The sequence below is a fragment of the Cygnus olor genome, chromosome 20, assembly GCF_009769625.2.
Source record: "Cygnus olor isolate bCygOlo1 chromosome 20, bCygOlo1.pri.v2, whole genome shotgun sequence".
Taxonomy (NCBI): domain Eukaryota; kingdom Metazoa; phylum Chordata; class Aves; order Anseriformes; family Anatidae; genus Cygnus; species Cygnus olor.
In genome coordinates, this window is record NC_049188.1 from 3503380 (window position 1) to 3528915 (window position 25536).

The window sequence follows — 25536 nt, forward strand, 5'->3', positions numbered from 1 at the left end:
GTAAGATCTCTGAAGCATATTTGAATGGTGTAAAATAAGTTGACAGCTGGGTATTCTGAACACCCAGCTGCAGATTTTTTTTTCTGTTCAGAGATCCAATCTTCCACAGCCTCTGGCTCCTAAAAATGGGCAATTGGCAGCTTATAAACTCTGATTCTTACACTGACTGTAGACATCAACTTACAGGGGCAAAGCTTGGCCTGAGCATTGTTTTTGCCTTTGATTTGCTGCTGAGTGGAGTAATTTCTTCTTAGTTTCATATTTTCTTCTGCAGAGGAGTTGTAGTAGTTGATTTTAATATCAGTACCTGTTTAGAAAGATCCTTATATTTGGGATATGTTTCTTGCATTGCTGTTGTTAGTGGGGAATTAACAGAGAGGGTATTTACTGTCTGCATGTGATTGAACAGAATCCGTCTGAAACAATGGATCTTCTGAGTGACCTTCTGAACTGCACGGAGAGGGCATTCAGCAAGGAACCAAAGAAGAAAAAGACTGGTGAGTCCTTTCTGCAGAAAGAAATGGGGTGGGATTGGTAATGCTCTGTCAAAAGACAGAAAATGGCAGTTCTACATTAGTGAAACACTCTAACTTCATAATTTCTGGCTTAATTCAGTTGTCCCCAGGAGACTCTCCTTTGTTCTTTTCCCTTGTCTTTCTAAATTTCTTGCCCCAGTTCGCCATCCACATCACTGTTTGGTGGTGTTTCTGGGTGCCCTTTACAGAATAGGTGGGCTTCAGGGCTGGCTATGGTTCACTTGAGTAGCATCCAAGGGAGTTCAGTCCTTTTGAGTCCTTGTTCTGTGCTGCCTGAGAGCTTGCTGAATACAGCCAGCAGGCCTGAAACTTGCTGCTTTCAGAGCTCAAGTTCTGGACCATCTAAATGTGTCCCGTGTGTGGATACAGCCTGTTTGCTGCTTTAGCCTGGTCTCATTTTGAGCCTGCAGAGATAGGTCGGGACTTGAGCAGGAAAGAACCTGTCTTGTTCTTACGACTTTCTCTCTAACTATGGTCTTATTGTCTCCTTAAATTCCTTTGTAAATCTGTGGGTACTGTGAAAATAAAAGCTGTAATTTTGGGTGACTTGGTTGTATGTATATCAGGATTCCCTAACTTTTGGACTAACAGCCCAAAACTTTCAGACTAATGGGCCACTCTTAAAACTCAGCACTTCTCATGGGCTACTGTGACTCCTGGTTTCACTGGAAACACTATAAAAATCATGTACTTTTGCTGTCTAACTGCTGATCGCTTTAATGTGGCCAAGTAGGTGTCCTATGACTTGCAGAACTGCTAATCTAAGTAAAGATTAAATGAACAATAAGTTTGTTACCTGGTGAGGCTTTGCAGTGGCCTAAAGACAATTTCAGGTGCGTTTCTCCCTATGGTTAGTAGCCTTTCCAATACAGCAGCAGTCTTTAGCTTCACACTCAATTATTTCTGGTCTGTGTTGTTGAATGAGTAGTTCAAATAGCATCTGTAAGTGCTGTCTTTTTCTTTTTTTTTTTTTCCTTCGTGAATTTATCTGCAGCCACTTCTTGCTGGGCCAGTGCAGTGGTTTTGCCCCTACCTGTCATTGTTTGTTTGTTCCTGTGCAGAGAACACAGAGCCGGGATGGGTTGAGGTGATTGTGGAAATCCTCCTCTCCCTCCTTGCCCAGCCCAGCCTGCTCATACGTCGGATCTCCAAGAGCGTGTTTGGACGCATTTGCCCTAATCTGACCAAGAACGGCCTGCAGCTGATCTTGGATGTAAGTGAGACATTAGTAGGGCATTGTACCGTTTGCCTGTCTTGTCCCTAACAGATATAGAAGCGTGTCTCTATTTTGGGATTAAATAAAAGCCTTCTCGATTTAGAAGATGTCTGTCATAACGTGTGCTGCTGAATTATAAAAGCAGCTTGCAGACAGTTTCTTTGTGGGAGCCTGAGATCTGCTAGTTTTAGGCTGTATTTGTTAGTAGTTTTAGGCTGAAGAAATTCCTGAGACATTTTGTATAGCTGTTAGGTTTTATATGTGAGTATCAATGGTAACTTTTTCTTTATTTCTAGAAAGGCTAAGTGTAGAGGTGGTAAAAATAACTGGCACTGAAAATCTGCATTGGTCACATCACTGAGTAAAGCAGTGTCTACTGAGAGAGTATTATAGGTTGCAGAGATCAGCTGTCAAGTACTTTATAGGATGAACCTAATACTTAATTTGTAACAAATGAAAATGTTTGATCTGTCTCTGACATCTTCAGTTTTCTCCACTTTTTTTTGTTACTATAGAAGGAAGAACTTAACATATTAACAGACATGATATTACAAGCCAGAAAGTTGAATGCCCTTACTTACTATGTCATCATCCAGCTCTCTGGCTGTGCTGAAATTCATGTCTGTTGTACACACAAAGGCACCAAAACAAAGTACTGAAAAAAAAAGAAAACAATTCCTATTTTCTGCAGGTTCTTGATCCGTACCAAGATCAGGATGAAGAAAGTGCTGTTGTTGTGATGGAAGAATCAGACAAAAAGTTCAAGTCTGCTCAGGACACGGTAATTGATGGGCCATTGCCTGTGCCAAATACTTTTCAGACTTTTGCCATTTAAAAATAATGTTTCTGCTGATTTGTGGTAATAGACGTAACTGCATTTCTCTGTCTTGAATGAAATAGCTGTTGTTCTATTAAGATTTATTTTAAATGTGCAACACAGAAATGGTTTGCTGGAAGTACATGTTTATTAGTCTCTTGGGCTTGAAGGAAAATGCTGTTGTAGGTATGGCTGTTTGAGTAGGTGAGACTTCCTGAGAAAAAATGACTGCATCCTGAGACTAGCATAGGCCTCTCGTTGGCAGGCACAGATTGAATCATTGCTGCGATGCACAGTAACCCGAATTCAAGGTTTTGGAAGATCTGGTATCTCTGTTGTTATCTGAGGTGTCCTTACCTGAATCTGAGGGCTGTGGGCAAGATAATGGGGTGAGGGGAGGCTTGAGTTTTTATTTCTGAACAGTTACACACCTGGGAATTGAGTAGGGCTTGAAGAATGGACGGGTCAGGAGATGAACTTTTCTTCCTCAGGATGATGAAGAAAGTGAGGACTCCTCAGATGAAGATGACACTGAGGAAGAGAACGACAGCGGAGACGAGGAAAAGAATGAAGAAGTTGATGAAGATTTTCGCATTCAGCTGATGAATGTTCTCAAAGCACAGAATGTATTGGTATGTTTTGGGTGTCTACCTTGATACAGATACCGGGAGGTTTGGGGTGGTGAAAGATTATTGAACACCTGCATCTTATCTGAGCTTATGCGGTGACAAGCCTGGCAGTCATCTTTGTATGGCATTTGATGCAGGAGGTCAGGATCTTCAAAGAAAGCTCTGCTAATAAGTCACTTTTTCTTTTATTTATTGTTAGTGTGTCTTGAGTGCTATTGCTTGCCTAGTCTAGCCTGATAACTTGTTTTCCTGCCTGCAATAAAGAAGATTGATGTGAAGTAAAGCGCTGAGATATTGCTGTGTGGTGTGTGTGTGTTGGCTAGCCTGTGTGGAGGAGTGTGATCCCTGTGGGCCACTCTGGAGCCTTCTTGTAGCAGTGCTGGAGTGTGGCTTAATGATTCCTATAAAGTTTATGAACAGAGCAACATAGTAACCTCTTTATTGAAGGAAAAACAGCGCAGAGGGAGTTAGTGTCCAAACCCCAGGCCTCTTTCCTCTCCCAGTCCTCTAGCTCTAAGTGTTGGTACGGTGTGGCCAGGATTATCTAACAGGAAATATGAGCTACGTTTCTCATTGGCCTGAGCATCTGTTTTCCTTCCCCATATTGCTGTTCTGGGTCCAGAGGTAGCTACATCCCCACTGTGAATTTGCCCTGAAGTGGCCATGGTTCTCCTCTCCCTGCAGAGTCAGGGCAGTCCCAGCCAGGTGAGGGGTGGGAGCTGTTTTTGAAGAACATGAAATGACATGTAGCTTTTGCATTCTGAAAAACAAAAGGGAGAAGATGAGAGTGACGAAGATCTGGATGATGAGGCTATGATGGCCCTTGACAAGAACATCTCGGCCCTCTTTGCGGAGCAGCAGAAACGGATCCAGGCGAAGAAGGATGAGAGAGACAGGATTCGGAAAGAGAAGATCCTGCGGAGGGATTTCAAGATTAAGGTATGAGATCTGTGTCTGGTGCAAAGAGCTTTGGTGAACTAGCATGCTGGTTGTAGCCTACTGCAAGCCACGAGCTACTTAACATTAGTTATGATGTGCCTTAGTGTGAATAAACACGCAAAATCTCTCCTGTAACCTTGCAGCCCAAGCTTTTCTTGTCTTGTTAGGCTCATTAACTCCGGAGGGTTGTGGTTAACACCCCCTGGTTATTTGTGTCTGTAATACTGACCTGAGGCCACCTGGTGTCAGCATGGGCTGTCCAGGGTGTGTTTGGGCATCCAGGGACAGCTGCAGCTGCTCACGTATCGAAATGTCTGGTGTCAGGGTAGCTAGGAGAAAGGCTGATTAGTGTAGTGACCATTGGTTTCATTGCAGTTTTGTTTCGATGCTGGGCAATAAGAGGATGATTTTATGGTAACGCGGTGTCTGCAGGTCAAAGGGGACTTGTTGGGGTAAGAGCTATCCGTCAGTGGAGCTAACAGGGATCTGTGCCAAGTTGCAGTGGCTGCAGGTCTGGCTGGGTGTCAGTGACACTCGTAACTGCTTTTCTAAATGATGTCACTGCAAAAAATAGGCTGAAGTCAACCAGCAGCTTTTAATCTTCAGTTTCAAACTTTTAATCTCTGTGGTCTCATGCTGTGGCATTACAAGTGGTAGCAGTGGCTACCACTTGTAATGCTAGTGCTGTGGCATTACAAGTGGATCAGTACACTGATCTCAGCTGCAAGTACAGTTTTCTTCAGACCCCTTCCATGTATCCCACTCCAGTCTGAAGGAGCTGCGCTGGGTAGATCTGTTGTGTTTCCCTGCCTGCATTAGTTCTCAGCTCAGTAACTTTATGTTTGCAGGTGCTGGATCTGATTGAAGTGTTCCTGAGTAAGCAACCAGAGAACCCCCTGGTGTTTGACATCATTGAGCCTCTGCTTCAGGTGATTGAACAGTGCATGAGCTCGGACTCAGACAAGCAGGAAGTTGATTTCCTCCAGAAAACAGCTCATATCTTCACGTAAGTGTCCGTAATCCTCCAGCTAATTGGTGAGGGCTTTTGATAGACACCAGTAGTGTTGACTGAATCCTAGAAATTAGTCTTTTTAATGCTGGAGACAATTGCTATGCTTATAGACGATGGGAAATTAGATTACTGAACATCCACACATGTACACAGTGCTTAGCTATAACCTGCAGGAAAGCAATCAGGATCTGGGTTTTCTAGTCTAAGGGACTTCAAGAGTCAAGTGTCAGACGTACAGAACAAACAGTTGGTACTGGAGGGACAGTACCACGTTGCTGAATACCTCCACAGGCCTCTGACCTTTGAGTCAGACTGTGTGACAACTCCCTACGCTTGCAGAGTTCCTGCTGTGGCTGGAACAAAACTCCCAACAAATTATTATTAAGACAGGCAAAGTGCAAATTGTCACTGCTCATTACCACAAACGAGGCAGGATACAAGCTAGACGGAGGCATAATGCATGGGGTGTGATGTGGCCTCTGTACACCACTCCCTGACATCCTCAGCATTGCTCTAAGGTGCTTTCAGTGCTGCTTTCTACCCGCTGTTGAGGAGCAGTTCTGCAGTAGCAGAGTTTGAAGCAGCCAGTTTCACTTTGTGGGAGCTTTGGAGGAGAGTTGACTTTGCCACCTGAGTAAGTTGCTTGAAGGTGAAGAGCAGTTCTTGCCTCAGCAAAGACAGCTTCCTTTGCTGCCCAGAGCTAGCACCATGTTTGTGTATGTGTTTCCCTAAGCCCAGCGATAAGGGTTCATAGTCGTCTGTTCTCCAGAGCTCTTTCTGTAGGTAATGGCTTTGAGTTTGTTCTTAATGCTCTTTCAGGAACTCATTGTGCCGAGCTAAGCAGTACTGCAAGAGAGTGGAAGCCCTGCAAGACGATTTGCACGCCTTTGTGGAGAGACTTGTGAAAAAAGCCTGCAAGCACACTGATTCCTCAGTGGCTCTCTATTATTTCAGGTAAGTGTTAAGAAGGAGCTTCTCTAGTCAGTGCTGCGGGCAGGGTTGTGACTGTGGCTGGTCTGTAAGCAGGGATAACGTTGCTGGTTAAAACAGTTCATAGAAGTGAGAGACTCCATGAAAGCTGGCTGCCTGTGTGTTTAAATGAGGACTAGTCAGTCACCCTGACGGTGTGAAGCATTTTGAAACAGAGATGTCCATTTTTTGGTGATGATCTTCCAGAGGCTCTGTGATATAGCAGTTGTCTTTACAGCTTTGCTAATGGTGATGGGAAGTGCTCCCTGGAGGCTTCATCAGGGAGTAATGAATTGTGTGTGATTCAGTGCAGGGATGAGTGTAATTTATGGTCTGTCTGCAATGATCATTCTGTAAATCCTGGGGTTTCCTGTCTCCATGGTGGCTCAGTGAAGACAGCAGTGACTGTGGCTCTTGTCTGTACAAGTGTTCATTCCTTTGCCACTGCCTACAGGTGAATTAGGATAAGCCACACGTGTATCTACTAGGAAACGTGTAATCTTGCTGTTCCCTGGTAAAAACAGAAAGGCCATTTACCAGTAGGCTCTCTTGTGGCTTGCAGGCAGATTCAGGGAGACTTTCAGACTCCATCTCGGATTTCTCAACACAACTGTTTATGTAGTGGGTACCATGCTGCATGGTCATCCCAGTGCCGTTGGGCAGTGCTGGCCCTGCAGCACCCCTAGCCTGTTGTTGCGCAGGACCCATGGCAATTCCTGGCAGTGCAGGGCTGGCTGCGTGTGCCACACGGCTCCCTGACACCTTCGGGCAGTGCCAGCGGAGCTGCTGTGTGCATGCACAGTTAAGGCAACACTTCTCAAAAGTAGCAGGCTGTCTGCATGCTCTCTCAGGTGATTTACCTGAGTTCTGCAGGCACGCAGCGGCCTGGGCTGGGAGGGCTGCACTGCAGCGCTGGCTGGGCTCTGCAGGCTCTCAGATCCTGGGCAAATGCAGGAATTCTAAAGCTGTGCTAGTCAAAACTGGTAGTAAGAGCTTGAGGAAACCAGGCTGGTAGTGAAGATGTCTGTGACCGCAGTGCCAGCCAGCGAAAGGATGCAGCCTCCTGAGATTTGTCTTTAAATCTGGTAAGAGTGGGTTAGGTTGCAAAAAGGGACCCTCTCAGGCTCTTTAACCTCTCTTGGTAGGGAACAGGCTGCCCGCCTCACCTGGCTCTGCCCTCAGGTGGATTTGCAGTGGCACTGTGGTAACTGCTCTGTCCTCCCCCTTTTCATTTCTTCTTAGTGCCTCCTTGTACCTGCTCAAAGTGTTGAAAGGCAACGTGTCTGACAAGTCTCCAGCTCCTGTCTCTGTGCCAAAGAAGCAGAAGAACACCATCCCACAGGCTTGTCAGGTAAGACAGCAGGCTGCTGTCAAGGCAGTGTTTTTGCCAGTGAACTTGCATTACCCTGTTCTGCTGAGTGGGCATTGCTTATCCCGTCTCCCTATTTCCGCTGTCTGTAGAGACAGCTATCTGCAATTTCTTTTCCGTGCCATAAACTGTCACATTCCCCTTCCCTTCTGCCTCACCCTCCTGCCTTTGCAGTGCCTGCTTGCCCACAGCCAGCAGGGGCTGCTGGTACACAGCGGATCCGGGTTAATTTATCCTCATGTGTATTTACGTTGCCCTCTTGGTTTATTTGCTGGTCTTTCCATTAAGCTCTTTGCAGTCTGTGTGTTTTCTGGGAGGGTGCTGAGGAGCAGGGGTACCCAGGACAGTGGTAGATGAGGGTGAACTCCTCTCTCTCAGAGATTTGGACTGAGTAATCTCAGACTGAAGAGAGAGAGAAGCAGCCCTGATTTCGGTGGTAGGTGTTTGCAGGGAGGGTCTTCATCTGGTTTTGCTTTGTAGGCGTATCATTTGGGGAGCCTTGCTATGCTTCCCTCTCACCTGCTGTTTCTGCTGAATTTCACAGCTCTCTGAATTTGGTGCCCCTGTGTGTTGGGCAGCTCGGTGCAGTCCCCTCCACTAGAAACCAGGGAGCAGGGTTTCTCCAGCTAACCTGTGCTTGCCTCTGAACCTCTTAAACTACGTGCAGGGCTTAGTGCCTTAATCCCGCTGACATTTCAGGGGGGAGGAAAATAAACAGGGCTTCCTCATGACCGGGGAGGGCCTGGAAATTACAAACACTGAGATATTATTAGCAGCTGAAAAGATAGTGAGTGTTTCTAAGGCTTAGTGAGAGACCAAGAGTGCTAATCCAAGCAGCTCTTGTTCTGTGCTGGGCCTTCCTGGAAAGAAAAACAAAGGAGGAGATGTTTGGAGAATATAAACACCCCACTTGTTGGGTGAGACGTGCTGCATCCTTGTGCAGCTTCAGAGCAAAGGCTGTTATTGTGGGAATGGGGCTGTGGTCCGAGACCACAGCCAGCAGCTGAAGGGAGTTGGTGGTTTTAGGGAAGTGACACAGTTCAGTTTGGGTGCTGCTGCTGGTACTGTGTTGAGTCTTAAAAAGGTTTTGTATAGGGAACCAGAGACAAGTGAGGTATGTTTCCAGTGAGCAGTTCTTTGTGAGTATGTTCTGGAGCTTTTCAGTAAGCCTCAAGGTGAAAGTAGAACAGACCCTACGATGCAGTGGCCAGATTTATGGAAAAGCCTGTTACTACACAGAATTTTTTTGTAGCAAACATGTGCATAGGAAGGGATCAATTTTTTTCCCCTACAGGTGGGTACATCAAGGAAGTGCTGAGCGTAGACACTTAAGACCCTCACATCTTCAGTCTAGCTTGTGCTCGGTTGCACTAGCAGTAGGAGTTTGACCTGAGAACAGGGCACAGCATTAACACGGCTTTAATTTGCTGTATGGCTGTGGAAAAATTCCTTGGGCAGAGGCTTGCAAAATACCCATCTGCTATAGTGAATATGCCAGCTTTGATCACCTGGGCCTTAATTCTTCCTTCTATTCTAGAGAGCTGTGTTTCCCTGGCAAGATGAGAGCAGTCAGGAAGGTCAGGATGTGGTGCTGCACTGTTTGTTCAACCCCATGCTCTTAGTTTAGGTCCATATGGCCTCTGCAGGTCTCAGTTGTGTGTTTGGGTTTCTTGTTCCCCACCAGAGGGGGATATTAGAGCATTTACATGTTTCTGGGATTGCTGGGTCCCTGATCAGCACTAGGGCTTGTCTGCAGCGCTTCAGTAACATGGTCGTACTGCTATGGGAACTTAGGAGAGCACATTTGGGACCTGCTTTGTTGTTTTGTCTTGGCTGTATGTGCTAGCTCGTATGCCTGTATTGTAAAAACTACCCAAGAATATCTAGCTACTGGAAAAATATGTGTGCACTGGTAGAAATAAATTGCTTCATTTAGCGATGATTTATTCTTGTGTTTTAGGGGAAATTTTTTTCTTTTGCTTTTTCCCCATAGGTTTTGAGCACTGGCTGCTTGGATGTGGAGAGAGTGACTGCAATATACCAGCAGGCACTGACACAGTTCCTGACTAAACGCAACAGCGCCCTTACGAGCTCCATGTTTCTCGATCTCTTCACCCGCTTCCCAGTAAGTGTTGCTGTCTGTCTCCTGGTGGCTCCAAACACAGCTGTAAGCCTGGTGAAAGCAGGGAGAGAAACTTTGCCATTTTTTGTGGGCTTTTAAAACTGCTGCAGGGTTTCCTCAGATTTTTACCTTCTTAAACTCTTAATACTGCGTGTTTTAATAGCAGTGCTGCAAAAGGCACGGGTCTCATTTGTGGTTTGGATTGGGATACAGCATGGAGAATGCAGATGGATAGAAGGCTGCTCTTTAAAGGATGCCCCAAAAAGCTCTAATTCTCTACCAGTATTTGGCACAACATGGATGGGCAATGCTTGCACAAATGCAGAACTTCTGTTCAACTTTGCTTTGACTGCATGCTCCGCTTCTCATTTTTTTTCCAAGAGGGCTGTAGGGTGTACAGTCTAATTGGAGTCTAATCTGCAAACTGGATCTTCAGACAGTGTCAGTATCCACGATCTTTGAGGCATTTCCTGCAGACTTCACCCATGCTTAGAGCTGCTCTCCACTATAAGGACAGCCAGTTTTTAAGAAACAGCCCTTGGGTCTGAATGCCATATGGTTCTTCAACAATTTTTAGGTCAGAGGGAGAGGTAGAGACAGCAGCCAGAAACCCTTTCTCAAGGATCTTCTACCTTTTAGAACGGAAGTCTGAAGGGAGGGTTGGAGGAGACACAAGTTTGTGTAATAGGGGAAGATGCTCCGTACTTCCAGATGAGGAGGGAATCCATTCAGGAGAAAGTTCTTTTGCATACCATGTTTCTTAGGACACCATCCCATGACACTACCTATGTGAGGTAGTGAAATGAGGGGAAGAGGAGAGTTACGTGCTGTGCACTTGGAGAGCAAGCTTAAAAACATCTGCAGGTTTCTTCTAGAGCCTGTGGATTCCAAATGACTGTTCCTTGCAGAAATGCCTTTTTAAGTCTTTAAGCTCATCCCTCTTATAAGACAAAGGTAGTGATTTATGTAGATACTGGCCTTTCTAAAGCTGGGTTTTACCCACTTGCTAGAGCTATCTGTTCTTTTAGCAGTCTTCTTACCCCCAAAAAGAAGCCATTTTAGGTGGTGTGGTTAAAATAACCATCTACACAAGACATCAGTGAATTTTGCAGCAAATTGCTATCCATGTTTTGTTAGGGCCAGACCTTCCAGTGCCTGATAGACAGCATGGGAGGTCTGCCAGTTAAGTATTTGCAATCCACATGCTTTCTCATTTCTTGTGTCTGGATTCTTTCTCCCCATAAAGGTGAAAGGATTTTGTATAGAAGCCTAGAAATTGTTGGATTATGACAGAAAAGAGATTCAGCAAGCTTTCCTGACTTTAACCCCTACTCAGGAAATGTTGTTTTGATCAAGAATGTTGCAGGGTGCAACTTCAAGATAACCTGTCTCTAGAGAGGCTTTCCTCCTGGGAGTTACTTCTTGCCCATTTAGCACACGGGATCAGACCTTTCCCCAAGCTCTGATATTCTAACTCAGCATGTTCTCCTCTGCCTCTGGGACTGTTCCTGTGCGTGAAGTGAACTGCCTACATAAAGTGTCAGGCAGATACAGGCTTAAATCAAGAAGCAGCAGAACACAGGAGGCGAAATCTTTGACTGATTTTTCCAAGCTCCGAGTTTTGCTGCTCATTTTGTTGTGACCAAGATTTCACCCAGGCTGCTGTGGGCGAAGCTGCTAATTTTCAAATAAGCTGTTGCTGATCTCTGGGCACTTTTCTTGCGGCGTTTTCTTCTTGCTCAAAAAGCTGTGTAAAATACAGACCATTTTGCTTGAAAAACAAACCTTTCTGTCAGCAAACCACTAATAAGAGGCTGGGTCTTTCTTTGTTACAGATCATGTGTAAGCCATTAGTAGACACTCTCGTCAAGTCTATCACAGCGGGAGCCAGGCAACATCAGCAGGTAAGAAAGCAAGCAAGCAAACAAAGCTGTATTAAACAGTCAATCAGGGAAGTCGCTTAATCATGGCAGTTCAGATGATGCTTAATATGCTTATTGCTGCCTTTAGGGCTGCCCAATTTTGAGAACTGGGCTTCCCGGGGGGAGAGCTTTTGCAAATACCACCTTGCTGCTTGAGGTGTGTGACTAAAGTTGTGGAAACAGCTTATGTATTCACAGTCACGGAGGTTCTTTGGTAGCATCTCCTTTAAAAACTGCCTGCAGCTTCCAAGGCTGAAGCCTGATTGCTGTAATGTTGCCTTCAGTCACTTATTCCTTGATTACCTTCTTGTTGGTAAGATGCTCCTCTGTATTAATGCAGCATGTCATAATCCTTGCCTCCTAATGCTAGTACCAAGTTAGCTTCTTGAATCTTGCTCTGCGCCTTTCCAGCTGTCCTGCATTTTCTAGGCCACGTGCTTCTGTGTCTGGTTTGAAACCACCTGTGCTATAGATCTGATTTTTGATGGTTGATTGCATGTGCCTGACTAACACGAAATTAGCGGAGCCTTATCAATAAAACGTTGCAGGGTGACTGCACAGCTCACTGTTGCATGACCAGGGAATGATTCCTCTCTGGATTTTCACTGCGGTGTGCCCTGCAGTGGGGGTGTCTTCCACGCAGTTAATAACCAAAACCCCTTTAGGCCAGCAGCATTGTGTCTCAAACTTTCCCACCCCCTAGCTGTAATGTGCATTTGTCCCCTGCAGAAATGCATCCTAGATCGACCTTTCTGTTTCATAAATAGCTGTTTTATTGTTTCTGATCACTGGAAGGAAAGCGGAGGGATCTAGGTATGTGTTTCCTTTAGGGCTGCTTTTCATTGCCAATGAAAATTGCATTTCAGGCTCTTTTACCTAATAGGAATGGCTCTGATTTAAACAAAACAACAACAACAACAACACGAAAAAAAAAAAAAGAGAGAGAAAATTAAGTTATGAGTAATCTCAGTGGGTAGGAATAAGGATGTGTTACACAAATGACAAACAAATTAATTATAAGGTATATACTTGATCCTATCCTCAAGAGACCAGAACAACATCCCAAGCAGACAACTTCTTTTATGTGGGTATCTTCACTTCCCTACGGGGAACAGCGTTGTCCTTTTTTCAGGGCTTCTGCAGTTGTCTGCACAAGCTTTGTTTCCAGAGCCAGTTTATCTGTGGGTGGGAGGGGAAGGGGAGGACGTGCAGTGTGCTGTGTGTGGGAGTGTGGATGGAGAACGTGGATGTACTGCTGTTTAAACAAAGGCAACGTGGAGAGTAAGCTATGTAAAGCTTTTGGAGTTGCAGCTTTACTTTTTTGCAAACTGCTTCCTTTTCAGGAATTCTGGCTTGCCCCCATCAAATGTCCAATTTGTCAGGTTTTCAGATAAAATATTTCCACTGATTCTTAATGCACGTTTTCAGTTCTCGGTGCTTTGGTGTGGTGTCCGATGTGGACGAAGCTACATGAGTGTACATGGCAAGGTGATGCCAGGAGCAAAGCAGGGGCATAACTTCCCTGGAGCCTCCACAGCCTCTGGGGGAGTGAGGCGGAGGGGCTCAGCTACCGAAAGGGCTGTCCTATCTCAGGGTCTTAAAGACACCAAAGGTCTCCTGACAGCCTGACTTTGACAAGCCCCAGTGCTCCAAAGGTAAGGGGGGTAGTTTTCCATCTTCAGCCTCTGAATATTGACCTCTGAGCATTAAATTAACTCAGTGCCAGAGATATGAGGCATAATTCCCTTTCTAACGCTCCTGTTATTAGTGCTGATCGTTCTGGCTGTGCTTGCTGTATCTGTATGAACAGCTAATCCCACTGTGAGTTTGACTTCTTAGCTCTGCAAATCCGCTTGGCAGGAAGTCCTCAGGGCTGTGCTGGGTTGGGACTTGTGCTCTGCATGGGGAGGTGGAGGTAAAGAACCCCGCCTCATTATGAAGGTGGGTTGGTAATGAACCCTGCTTCATTATGAAGGTGGGTAACGAACCCTGGGGCTCTGGCCCAGCAGGGCTGCTGCCCACACTCACCTGGCCTGGGGGAGGCCCTTCCCAAGTGGGTAGGAGAAGCTTTCAGGTTGGGTTTGTAGGTAGCTTTGAGCAAAAGTAAAAGTGGTTCGTGGGGAGGATGTGAGGGAGGGCGTCCCTTCCCCTCACTCTGAAAAATGGGGAGTCTGTGAGAGCAGCATGGGGACGGCGGGGCTCTTCTGTCTCTCCTCTCAGCGACATTGGTCCCTGTGTTTTTTAAGGGGACCTTTAAAGGTCCTGTCGTGGCTGGCAGACACGTCCAGCTCTTACTTCAGGGGTCTCTGCTTTTGCTGGGGCTTGTAGTGTCAAGTAAAACGTGATCCCTGAGTGGTGATCCTGGCCTGGTAGAGGTGATTTGCTCAGCAAGCTGTACAGTGTATGGCAAGGCCTGGACCACCAGGCTCTTGTCTAGAAACAGCAAATTCAACCTGTAGGTGAAATGTTGTTCCCGTGCCCTCTGTTGCGGGCTGCTGTGGCTCTGCCGAGCTCAGCTGCTGGGCAGCTGTAACAGAGAGGTTCCTCTAGGAGATGCTGGAGCTGTTCAAATGGTGCTCAGCTGGCGCTGGCCTGGGGAGGAGCAGCGTGGCCTCTCCAGCCCCAGTCAGTTGTCCTGACCCCGGGGACACCGCTGCCTGCCTGCTGCCCAGGTATTCATGCTGTCAAACACTGGAAGATCATTGTGAAGAAGTTTTGAGTAAAAACTTACCTTTCCCCTGTATACATCTCTTTTTTCCCCCTTTTGCTGTGTGAATTTTAAGTTTGATCAATTCACTGGTCATGTTCGGGGCCCAGGGTTAGTCAGTGCAGGGCCAGGAATGGCTGAGTGAAAGCTGGGATTTGCTTCATCAATCGTTAGCATCCAGTAGTGTGAAACTCTGGCTTCCTTGAAGCAGGTATGAGAATATCAGAAAGCAGAGTTTGTCTGATCAGGACTGCTGGCTGAAACTGGTGACTTGGGCAACCGGCTCTTGGCTTTGCTGCAACCTTTCTGTGCATCCCGTCTCCCTCAGGTGCTCACCTCTGAAACCTGGAGAACGTCGAACCTTTTGCAGTAGCGTTGTGTCTGTTAGGACTGAGGTACTTGTAGCCATCAGATGGGTGTTAAGTGCCACTCTGGGCGCTGCATGGCTTTGGTCTGGGCGACTGCTGGAGAGACAGGTCCCGTGGAGAGATCCAAAGGCAGGTGTATCAAGTGCAAAGCATAGCAGGGAAAAAAAACGAAGCTTTAAAAGAAATATTTTAGGTTGCGTGACTTACATCGTCATCTTTTTTCCTTTTGCCGCTGTTCCTCCATGCCTCAAGCGGCAATAAGGTTTTTCACCTCCACAGCAAAGTAATTTGTAAGATGAAACAGAGCACTTGGAGGGGTGAGAGCTCTTAGGGCAGTTTTAAACCTGGCTCTCAGTGGCTGGGTAAGCAGACTGCTCCAGCAGTGAGCTCAGCCTGTGTAACGAGTTCTAAACTGGAACGGTGAATTTTGAGACTGAGCTTGAAACTGCAGCTTGTACGTGTAGCCACGGTCTGATCCTGTGGGGTTACTCCTGGGGCGGGGATGCCTGCAGGAGACACTCGTATAGCAAATGCCCTGGAAAAGAAAAGAGCTGGAGAGATCGGGGTCATTTGTGGGTGGGAGAAGGAAGGGCAGTGGGTGCTTCACCTGGGAAGGAGGATTTCGTCCCACCCTGAATTCACCTGGTTGCTGGTTAAACCCGTACGTCAGAAAGACACAAGATGGAAAATGTGTGACAGCGGATCTGCAAAATCACCTTGTTTCAGGCGGGTCATGCATCTGGGCCAGGCCTCACCTTTTGTGAGACCACACTGACTGCAGGACACGATGGATCTTATTCTGCCAGCTCAGTGCACGGACTCTGGCAGCTGGTGCTCTGAACGCTCAGTGTTACGGGTTGCCTGGCTTATTTATCCAGAATTCTGCATGTCTTTAAGTGCGCAGCTAAAGAAGAAAGACTGCCGTCCCAAAGGTGCCTGTGTGCAAGCTAAAATGCTTCAGGCTTCAGAAAAATGAACACACTGATGTTTGGATGTCTTTCATTTACTTAACTGAGAGATCGTGTGGGTTTTGCTGTGTTTCTTTTTTTCTTTTAACACTACAGTAGCATCCAGGATCTTTTTCCTGAAGTTGTGTCGATGTTTGTTTTCCCATGGTTAAGTGAAACCACCATATAACTTAAAAAGCCGCACTGTCTTCGTAGAATAAGGCTGCACATCCATGGTGTGTTGGTGCACTGTTGTCTACTGTAGAAAAAAGTGAATAGAAATTGTATGAACTCACTAGATTGTAAGCAGTTACTGTGAAGCTTTTCAAGAGGACCCTTAGTGTATGAAAAGAAGCTTCAAGTTAAAGTCATGAGGAGAGAAGGTGATAACATTTTTGGATAGTCTGGTCCAGCTTGTTGGATGCAGTTCTACAGACAGAGGTCATGAAAATCAGTCACACTAATTGTGTATGACCTTATACGTGAGTAGCAGAAATGCCTTAAGTGGCAGGACAATGATACCGGTGTACACATCACAGTCTTTTTGTACGTGTAAGAAGGTTGATAGCTCTCTCTTACTCAGGTGTAAGCATCATCTGGTTAAAGTGTAGCTCACGTTTTTAGAATCCCTGACCTGTATGCATATCTGCATATGCACATGCCCTCTGTGTAACTTAGACACAAATGACAGCTAAGGATATATTCTACATGATTAGACTAGGGTGGGAAAATGACAAGTCATCAAAAGTTGAGCTCATGTTACATACCTTTGAGTTGACCTGGTGCTAATAATTTCACCGAGCTTCTGGCACAGGTGCTCTGTTGGCAGTGCAGAGCATTACAATTAGCCAAGCAAAACATGTGCGGTGCTACCAGGTCGGGGAGGCTTGTGCTGCTTTGTTGACTAAGGATGCTGCTGTCAGTCTGATGTCTTCCACAAGCACTAAACATTTCTCTCCAATTCTGTTTGGGAAAAAAATGTGTGTGATCTTATTCTTACTTCCTCCTTTCTTAATTTCTTTTTTTTTTTCTTATTACTGCAATTGTTTCCAGAAGACCTTGACCTTCAGATTACTTCCTTGTGCCTTGTTTCAGTGGGCGCAGTGTTGCTCTTTCAATATGCACAAAAGGCTTGTTTTTTTGGCTTGTGCTGATGGAGCGTGAACCAGAAATTGAGAAGTGTTTATTTTAATGATTGGTGCATGACTCAGCTGCATACCAGAACCCTCCTGAGCCTTAGGTGAGGAATGTCTTCCTGGTTTATTTTTAGCAGCATCAGTACGTTGAGCAGAACCACAGTAACATCCAGTTCTGTAACTGTGTGCGGTCTTGGGCTGTCCCTGTGGTGCTCTTGCAGCGCCAAGCCCTTGGTGGTGCACTGTTAATTACGGTGAGGTTCTTGTCATCAGGGGATGATGGTTTTGCTGAGAACCAAATTGTGATTTTTCTGAGTCCTAAGCTGGTGCTCTCAACACGAGGCACTGCTGCAAGATGTCATCATTAGGACTTTTGTAGAGATGTTCTAGGCTCCTTGACAGCATCCCTGTGGAGCCTTCTTGCTTTTCTGCGGTAGGTGGCCGGTGCACCAGGGCTCTCTCTGCGCTGTGGTTCATTGAGTACAGCACTGAGCAAGGAAGTGCACAACTCCCTGCTGCTCTGCAAGCAGGTTGAAACAGAAGAGCATTTGCCTTGGGCACATGGTTGGAGATATCTCACTGGTATTTAAAGTGGTAACCTCTATAGGGAAGCCTTCTTTTAAGGGTTGACTTCTCCATTGTTGAGTTTAATTAAGTTTAATGGCTTTGCGTATCAGCTGTTGGGCAAAGGCCTTATAAGGGTAAGTGGCTCAACACAGGCCCCACCTCTTTTGGCTTCGATGTCTGATGGAAATTTCATTTATGGTCACAACCAGTTTGGGAATTAAGACTAGTAAATGAACCATCCGCTGCTACCAGGCGTAAGTTGTTGTCCCTTTCCTGGTTTCACTGGCAGACACAGACCGCTTCCAGTCTGTAACGTTTTGCTAGGGTTTAGGCAGATGAATTGGTATCTGTCCCTTGTTCAGTTCCCTTGGGAAAGGCACTACAAATGTACATTTCAACACAATTACTAAGAGCCTTTGTAGTTATTTTTGCGGTGTAGTCACACATCTGTTTGAATGCATCCCTGTCATCTTATTTACTTTCAAAGCTATATTGATTGAGGACGTTGCAGTAGCTGGGAGCATAACGATGCTCTATTTGTCCATCAAGTGAGTTTCTTTTCCGTGATTTGGCTACAACTCTGCAAAGCTGATGTAAGTGCGGAGCTGTCGTGAAACTAATAAAAGTCATTTTACTTAGTGTGGAGATGAGAATGGGCACTGAGACAGAGTTCAAAATGTCATCTTTTGTCATATAGATTCATTAATATTTCAAAATGTGTTTTTATAAAGCATTCTGTGACAAGGAACCCTTTAAGATCTATCTAATAGAGAGTGTATTTTGGGTAAGTTGCTAATTAATCTTGGTACTTTGGCAGTCTCCCCAAAGGGATCAAACATATATAGACACAATTTTACAGAACTGAAGCAATTCTGTGCCAGAGCTGCCATCACCAGAAGAGTAAAATATGATCCCGAAGTCCTGCCAAAGAGGTCTTGGCTGGTTGACAGTTATTGTTCTGAGCGGTTTATGTTCTGTGTAAGTATCTAAGTTAAAAAGTAATTAAACTTTAATAAAGCAAGAACAGTAAAGGCATTGCAGAGTGTCAGAAGGCAGCACCCCTCCGTGTGTATGTGTGGGAGAGTTCCTCCCCGTGCTGCGATAAATGAATAGATCACCACGTTCATGCACCATGCCTCGCCTGCATCCTCGCAGATAGTTTCCAGCAGGTGGTATTGGGAAGGACTTGTTATGGAATATTTTGCATTAGCTGTTATCAATAATGAAGCAAAAGAAACCTCCCCAGATGAGCACCAGCACCAGTTCAGCTCTACCCCTTTCCATCAGAAGGGAGAGGTGGACTGCTGGTGCCACTACCAGCCCTTCAAAGCATCCCGTCGCCTCGCAGAGGTAGGACGTGTTGTGCCTGTGTCCTTCGCAGAGGTGTCACTAGGGGGAGGACTCGTCCCAGGGTCGCATCGAGGTGAGCGGAGCTTCAGGAGGGTGAATTACCTGCAGGCAGTGCTGGTTTCTTTATGCCGTACATTGTTAAAGTGGCTGTTGTCTTCCTCTGTCCACTACATGCCCTTTCTTTAATGACCCTTCTTACAAGAGAAGCCATTTGCAGCTGGAAAATGAATGTCAAACTGACATGCTTTGGCTCCAGCGAGCGTCCTGCTCCTGTTCCTGTTTTTGTTTTCTGTAAGGAGATGGTCAAGGAGATCCTGTGTGCTGCAAGGTAAAGCTGAACCAGGGGTGGTCTCTTGCACATTTCTGAGCTATCTGATCCCAAGCCAGCACAGCCCTGTGACATGCTGTAACTCTAGGTATGTAAACTGGCCCTCTGAAGCTGAAGGGGGAACAGTTGAATGCTTAAGTGCTTTGCTGGGTCAGGGCCAGTGCTCTACATTTTTGTACCAAGATTTTTAATTCCTCGACCTTTCAGATGGTTGTGGATGTGGATTATTGTAGCTCAGCTTTCATTTTTGAGAGTCTCTTGCATTGGGAGAGCTCAAAAAGAAACTTTTATTTCAGAGGATCGGTGGATGTTGACAACATCTATAAATAGTCCCTGATGTTCTTTAGAAAGGTGTCTGATGCGATAGTAAAATGTGGCCTTCTCCAGTGATTGCTTTAAGCCATGTTTCTCTCTCCCTTTCCTCTTGCTTGTATGAGATGGTTGAAAATTTAAAAGGAGACGTTTAAATTTTTCAGGTCCTCCTGACTGCATTTAGGCTGAATGCTTGAAATCCCATGGCATGGATTTCTACTCGTCCTTGTGCTGAGCACTTTGTGTGCTCATGTTGTGTTTCATTTGGACAGGCCCCTGTGACGGAGCCTTGCAGGGTCTCTTTGGAACATCACGCATGCTGCTAACTGCTTACATTTGCTCATTTTTTGTCTTCGTATGGGGGTTTCCGTTGTATTTCTTGATGCATTTTAATGGCACCTCTGTATTTTGTGAAAAAAAGGTGTCTATCAGGCAGATGTTTGCACTACCCACATGCGCATCCATAGTGATGCCAGGCATTAACTGGCTGGCACAGGGAATCTGCCCTCGTAGCAGTCCCAGTCTTTAAATTCCACCACCCTGAGCACGGCACAAACACACAAAAACTCTTAACTTGTCTCTTTATTCTGATTCTGAGAATGTAGACCGCTCATTCTGCTCGCTGCTGTTCAGCTAATTGTGCCGATGACCATATAGCAAATCCTAAGTAACAGAGGAAGCACACTTCCAGTGTGTTGCTGGGAAGAAATAAGAAAATTAGAAGGCCACATAGGCTTTAGTTGGTACTGTAGACACAGCTGCTGGCCAGAGCTATGCAAGTTTGGGATCAATGGGTAGCATTAACAGCCCTGTGTCTTGGATGGACTTGCTGAGTTAGATACATCCCATATTGCAGTGATTTTCCATGGCAGAGTAATTTCCTAGCTTACTAAATTAAACTTGCCATCTGACACACGGGGAGTTGATAGTTTTTAAAGAGATGTGCACTGAGAGCGAACCACCCAAGTGTGCTCTGCTCAGCCTGGCAAACGCAGCCCCTTCGGCAGCTCCATGAGCAGGTGCGGGGCACGTGGAGCGGTTTGCTTGGAGGCAGGGTCATCGCTGTGTATTTAATAACAGCAAAAGCAGAAGGGGAAGAAACACGTGTGGTTGTGATGAGCTGGTGATGACCATCTCCATCGTATGGGCTCGAGCTGGATTCGTGTCGCAAAATATTTTATAAACGTCAGGCTAGAAGTTTTGGGTAGTGTTTGGTGCTGTGTTCACAGTGGGCTGTTGGATAACGGTTTGGAAATAATAGCAAGTGTGTTGGGAGTTTTGTTGGCAGGTGGAGAAGGATGTGGGCTTCTGCAGTGCAAAATCAAATGCCAACCTGAGCAGTATTCACTGACAAGGACGTGCTTACGAGCTCCTGTAGAAAGTGGTGGGTCCCTCTGTTGTTGTTGTCCGGGGATAGGGGAGGAATGGGATTTGTCTGCTTCTGTTTCTGCTTTCCCTTAGTCTGCATTGAAAGGTCACTTTGCAAAAGTTAAAGCATTAGAAAGGAGTAAAGATTTCCCTGCAGAAAAGAATAAGGATCTCCCTGCAGGATTTCTCAGCAGCCCCCGAGCAGAACAGGGAGTCGAACCACGCTTCTCTCCTCTGGGACAGTGTGCGGTCTGTCACATCATGATGCTTCTCTCTGTGGATTCTGCAAATTGAAAAGATAATGCTGGCAAGTGGCCGAATTGGTGCATCTACAAAGATCAGCCCAGTACAATTTCCAACTTTTTTTTTTTTTTTGCTTAGCAATGCTGTTTATTTCAGTGTTCCAAGCTAACAATTTTACTGATGTGTACTTTTTTTTTTTTACTGTTTGAAAGCTAAACTTCAGTAGTTGACATTTGAGTGACTTGGAATTCTAATTTCTCATTATTTGCCGATAAATGTTCTCAAAAGATGAAAACCTTCATCCCCGCAACGTTAAGTCTGGTCTGGTGAATCGGGGACTGCAGCTACAAGGCACACGGTGCCTAGGCAATTTGAGCTTTTTTCAAACACGTACTGCTCTTAAATCTCCTAAATTATTAAATTGGACTTTAACAAAATCTCCTTAAATAGGCTGCATTATGCAGTAGCTGCCTTTTGAATAGCCTAAAGAAAATCCTATTGCATGTCTCTCCTGAATTGAGGAAAATTGGCTTTGTTGTGCAGAGGAGACATCTGGCTTCGGAAGTGCTGGGAGGAGCAGCCAGGTCAGGGAACTGGCAGGAGCAGTTCTGGTTTTGGTCTTACAAATGTGCGCAAGTAACTTGAGGTGTCAGTGCAGCCTCTTAGTGTTTGAGAATCCCATGTGTATGTGGGTATAATCCAAATTGACAAAATGAAAGTTTTGGGGATGGGGTATTTTTGAAGAAGAAAGTCAAGGTCGAGGGAAAGGACGGTGCCCCCAGTACTGACTCTGCAAGAGGTGTCTTGATCCTTGGCACTGTTTCTTTGAGCCTTAGCTACTGGGATGTTCTGTGAGAATCTTTGCTTTCATTTCTTTACAAAAGGGCATTTTTTTCTCTGGTGTTTAGAGCGAGGAGCTTGTAAAAGCAAAGTGGAAATGCTCCAAAATAAACAGGGCCATACTAAGAAACCAAGTTATTAATATCTTTTTTTTTTTTAAATTGTGATTTTGATTTTAATTTTGGAGAGAAGTGTATTTGGAAGTGGAGAGGGAAAGGTGCGTATTTACAGATTTTTATTATTATTATTTATACTTTTTACCCTTTTACTTTTTTTTTTTTTTGATGCGGAAAGGGAGAGGCTTGGATGCATTGCCCAGGATCCACTGGTGTTCTTTCCTCTTGTGATCTCAGTACATCCTATGGTACCAATATTCCTCGCCAAAGTTATATTCCTGTAATTGGGCTTTATGGATAGAGCAAGAAAACATCACAGCTCATGGATGCTAATCTGCATTCTGCTACTGATTTGTCTTGTGTTCTCATGCAGCTCACTTAATTATGGCATCATTTTATATTCCAAGAATTTAGGATAATAAGATATTGACTTTTTTTTGAGGGAAACATTAAGACTGATTGGCCCTTCTGATATATGGTAAGTAGCTACCCTGGGGAGAAATGAATCTCTGCATCCACCAAAGCAGCAGACCAATATATGGATCAGTCCGTATGGATTGCTGCCCCCTGAGGGGCTGCCAGTTGGCCTCTGGTTAAAAAAGAGCACAGGTATATAATGTCTTTCTCAGCCCTGAATGTTCACAGGCTGTATCTTTGCTGTGTGTGAATGAAACAATCAAAGCTGGTATCTGTTGCCTTCAGCCAGGCCTGGCCCATGAGCTCAGTGTTATACAGTATGTTCTTCGTTTTGAAGAATGCCTGAATGTCCTCCAGACCCTTCATCTCAGGCAGAAAGCCTGCCAGTGAAGCACAGCATTTAGCAAGCAGATAGCCTCTGAAAAATTGCAGTGCCAGATCTTCTCCCCACGTGTACTGGCTCATCTATATTGCCTTTAAAATCTATTAACGTCTTATTTCTGTCACTAGTTCGTGCTAGATCGTGGTGAATGTGGGAGGGAGCTTTTATTTTTATTTGTTCTTTTCTTCTGTCCTGGCTGCCAACAGAACAGGGCTGAAACAAGCACAAATGTCCCATTGTGACCCTTGTCCTGAGCAGGCTCTCAGAAATGGGTTCGTCTGGTTAGGCTTTTACTCTGCCAAGAGCATCCTCCAGAGCACTGTTTGCAGAGGAACCAGGCGTGGAAAAAATCCCCTCCTCCTGCAGTGGAGAGCACGCTTGCCGGTGATTTGCAGAGTCCTTGCTTAAACAAATTAAGTAATGATGTTTTAGGGCATGAAGAAACCTGTATGTACACGAATCCTGCACATATTCCCAGCTCTGCAGGCAGGCTTCTCCAGCGTCTTGAGTGCCAGTCCTCGGCTTTCTGCTGTTCTTACCTGTAGGGCTCAGGCTGACCTAACTGTAAGTGTAGGTGCAGCTGTATTGCATAAAGGTGGTTTCTATGGGGTGTAGCTCATCCTGTGTTTTCGGCCAGATTGAGTGGTGGTGGTTTAAAGCGCTCGTGTCTTGGAATAGCTGCTTTCATGCTGTGAAGGAGGAGGATATGCCAGCATAGCTAACGTGATAAAACTTTCTGTAGTGTAGACAAGTGCTCGGTAGCAGCAGAATGAAGTTAACAGCCCGTCTGATCGATGTGACAGCTGCTGTTCAGAGCCTTGGGAATAGTCATGGACTTGTATAGATTTCTTGACTTCTTTCTGCTGCTTAAAGCAGGACATCTGAGCCGTGGGTGAAGAAGGGTGTGAAGGATAATAAAAATTGAAAAGAGGAGGTGGGGAGTCAGCAGGAGGGCTAGAGTGATGGGATTTCTTCACAATTGGTTTTGTCTCAGTTGCTGTCTTCCAGGGAGTTTTTATTCTTTCTCAGCAAGCAAGATTGTGAAACCTCAAATCCAAAAGCAGAACTTCCAAAGCAGGGATGAAGATCTGAGTGTAGCACCAACACCCTGTGCATTTGGTTTTCCCCTACTTGCATTTTGGCAAGAGATTTCCAGCGCCTCTCATTGGTGCTGAGCTGCTCTCCTGGAGGTGAGAGACCCAGTTCAGCTGTTGAGGAAGGGAATTACTGCTCCACCTAGCAGGTGATAAGCCGGCGATTCGTTTGCCATTTTCTGTTTCTCCGTGAGTTGGAGATAGTGACAGGAAGGCTGGCCTGCACTGGAAATTACTGGGGCTGTATGTTCCAGCTGCTCTAAGGACGCACAATGCCTTGCGTTTGCAAACTACTGCTTAGCTTGTTTAGAAGTTGGCTAGAGAGAAGGATGTTGGCTGTTTCAAGGGTTAAGAAATAAAAGTTAACGTTAAAAATGAGGCACGAAAAAACAAAGCTCATTGATAATTTCTTGCACTCAAGAAGGCCTTAACAGATAATCTACATCTGGTAAATGAGCAAAATGTGTCTCATGTGTGACAATTATTTTTAAACGTGCTAATATGCAAGCTGTTGTGAGTTATTTAAAGCTTCCTGGATGGAAAGCATCCTGCTGTATCTGTGGAAATCTGCTTTTTTACTAGGAGAGAGGAACAGGTGCAATCGACTTGGGATGAAACTGGTTTGCAGTGCAGAATGGTTTATTCTAAAACACTGAAAACTGCAAGAGCCTGATGAGCTAGGATGTTTGGTGGGAGTACACTGAGTAAGATTGCCTCTGTCATCCAAGGTTGTAAAATATGATTTAGATACTACATAAATGCTTTACGTATTGTAATTAACTAGCCTTCCAAACTTTTTCTCATCCATTTGTCACAGGAACTTAATTTAAACTGTAAAATACCATTTGTTGTGATCACTTTTTGGCAGGAAAATTTTGTTCTTGGGTTTGTAAATCTCCTATTTGCTGTTTTTTTGGCAAGGTCAGGGTGAGGGAGGGCTAGGAGGAAATTCCTTCCCGGTCCAGAGCATTGCAGGGGGTGTTTGGTGCACAGTGAGGGTGTGGGAGCAAGGGCTGGGGCTGGTGGGAAGGGGTTTTTGCTCTGTGTTTGCTTCTGTTGCATTATTCTGCCTTGGCCATGCCTGGAGGCAGGAGGGCAGGTTTACAGGCTAGGAAACTGGTGTCTGGTGAGACGACTTCTGTGCCTGCCACGTTGGATCCTGCTCACGTTCCCCTGTCACCGACAGCAATATCGGACCTTGGCAAGGCTAGTCGAGGGAATGTCTTGAAAGAGCTGATTGATTAGTCTGAAGGCACTGGGTTGTAGCAGGAAATATTGAATTCAGCTCCTGAGCAAGATGATCGTGCAGGATAGATTTTTGTGGTCTTTCCGGGCCAGCGTGAGCTGGCTGTGACTGCTGGAAGGCCCCAGGAGCCTGGGTAGTCAGGGATAACACAGCTGTCCTGCTGGGGGCCGGCCACAGTGTCGGTGCTGTCACACGGGCCTGCTCTGCACATAGAATCGTTAAGGTTGGAAAAGGCCTCCAAGATCATCTGGTCCAACCATCCCCCCTAACACCACCACCATCACCCACTAAACCATGTCCCTAAGCACCATGTCCAACCTTTCCTTGAACACCCCCAGGGACGGTGACTCCACTCCCCGGGCAACCCATCCCAATGCCTGACTGCTCTTTCTGAGAAGAAATGTCTCCTCATTTCCAACCTGAACCTCCCCTGGCGCAACTTGAGGCCATTCCCTCTAGTCCTATCACTGGTTATCTGTGAGAAGAGGCCGACCCCCAGCTCCCCACACTTACCTTTCAGGTACCTGTAGAGAGCAATGAGGCCTCCTCTGAACCTCCTCTTCTCCAGACTAAACACCCCCAGT

At 45.7% G+C, this 25536-nt stretch overlaps 1 protein-coding gene across 1 annotated transcript in view; it reads left to right on the forward strand.

The window, feature by feature from the left end:
* Positions 1-25536, forward strand: part of MYBBP1A (MYB binding protein 1a) — a 60014-nt gene that overhangs the window by 11203 nt on the left and 23275 nt on the right. Inside the window, exons 14-23 of the mRNA XM_040533000.1 lie at positions 410-497; positions 1598-1749; positions 2444-2533; positions 3061-3201; positions 3973-4137; positions 4986-5143; positions 5969-6103; positions 7361-7469; positions 9481-9612; positions 11445-11513. Of these exons, the coding sequence (XP_040388934.1) occupies positions 410-497; positions 1598-1749; positions 2444-2533; positions 3061-3201; positions 3973-4137; positions 4986-5143; positions 5969-6103; positions 7361-7469; positions 9481-9612; positions 11445-11513 (1239 nt within the window). The remainder of the gene's footprint in view (positions 1-409; positions 498-1597; positions 1750-2443; positions 2534-3060; positions 3202-3972; positions 4138-4985; positions 5144-5968; positions 6104-7360; positions 7470-9480; positions 9613-11444; positions 11514-25536) is intronic.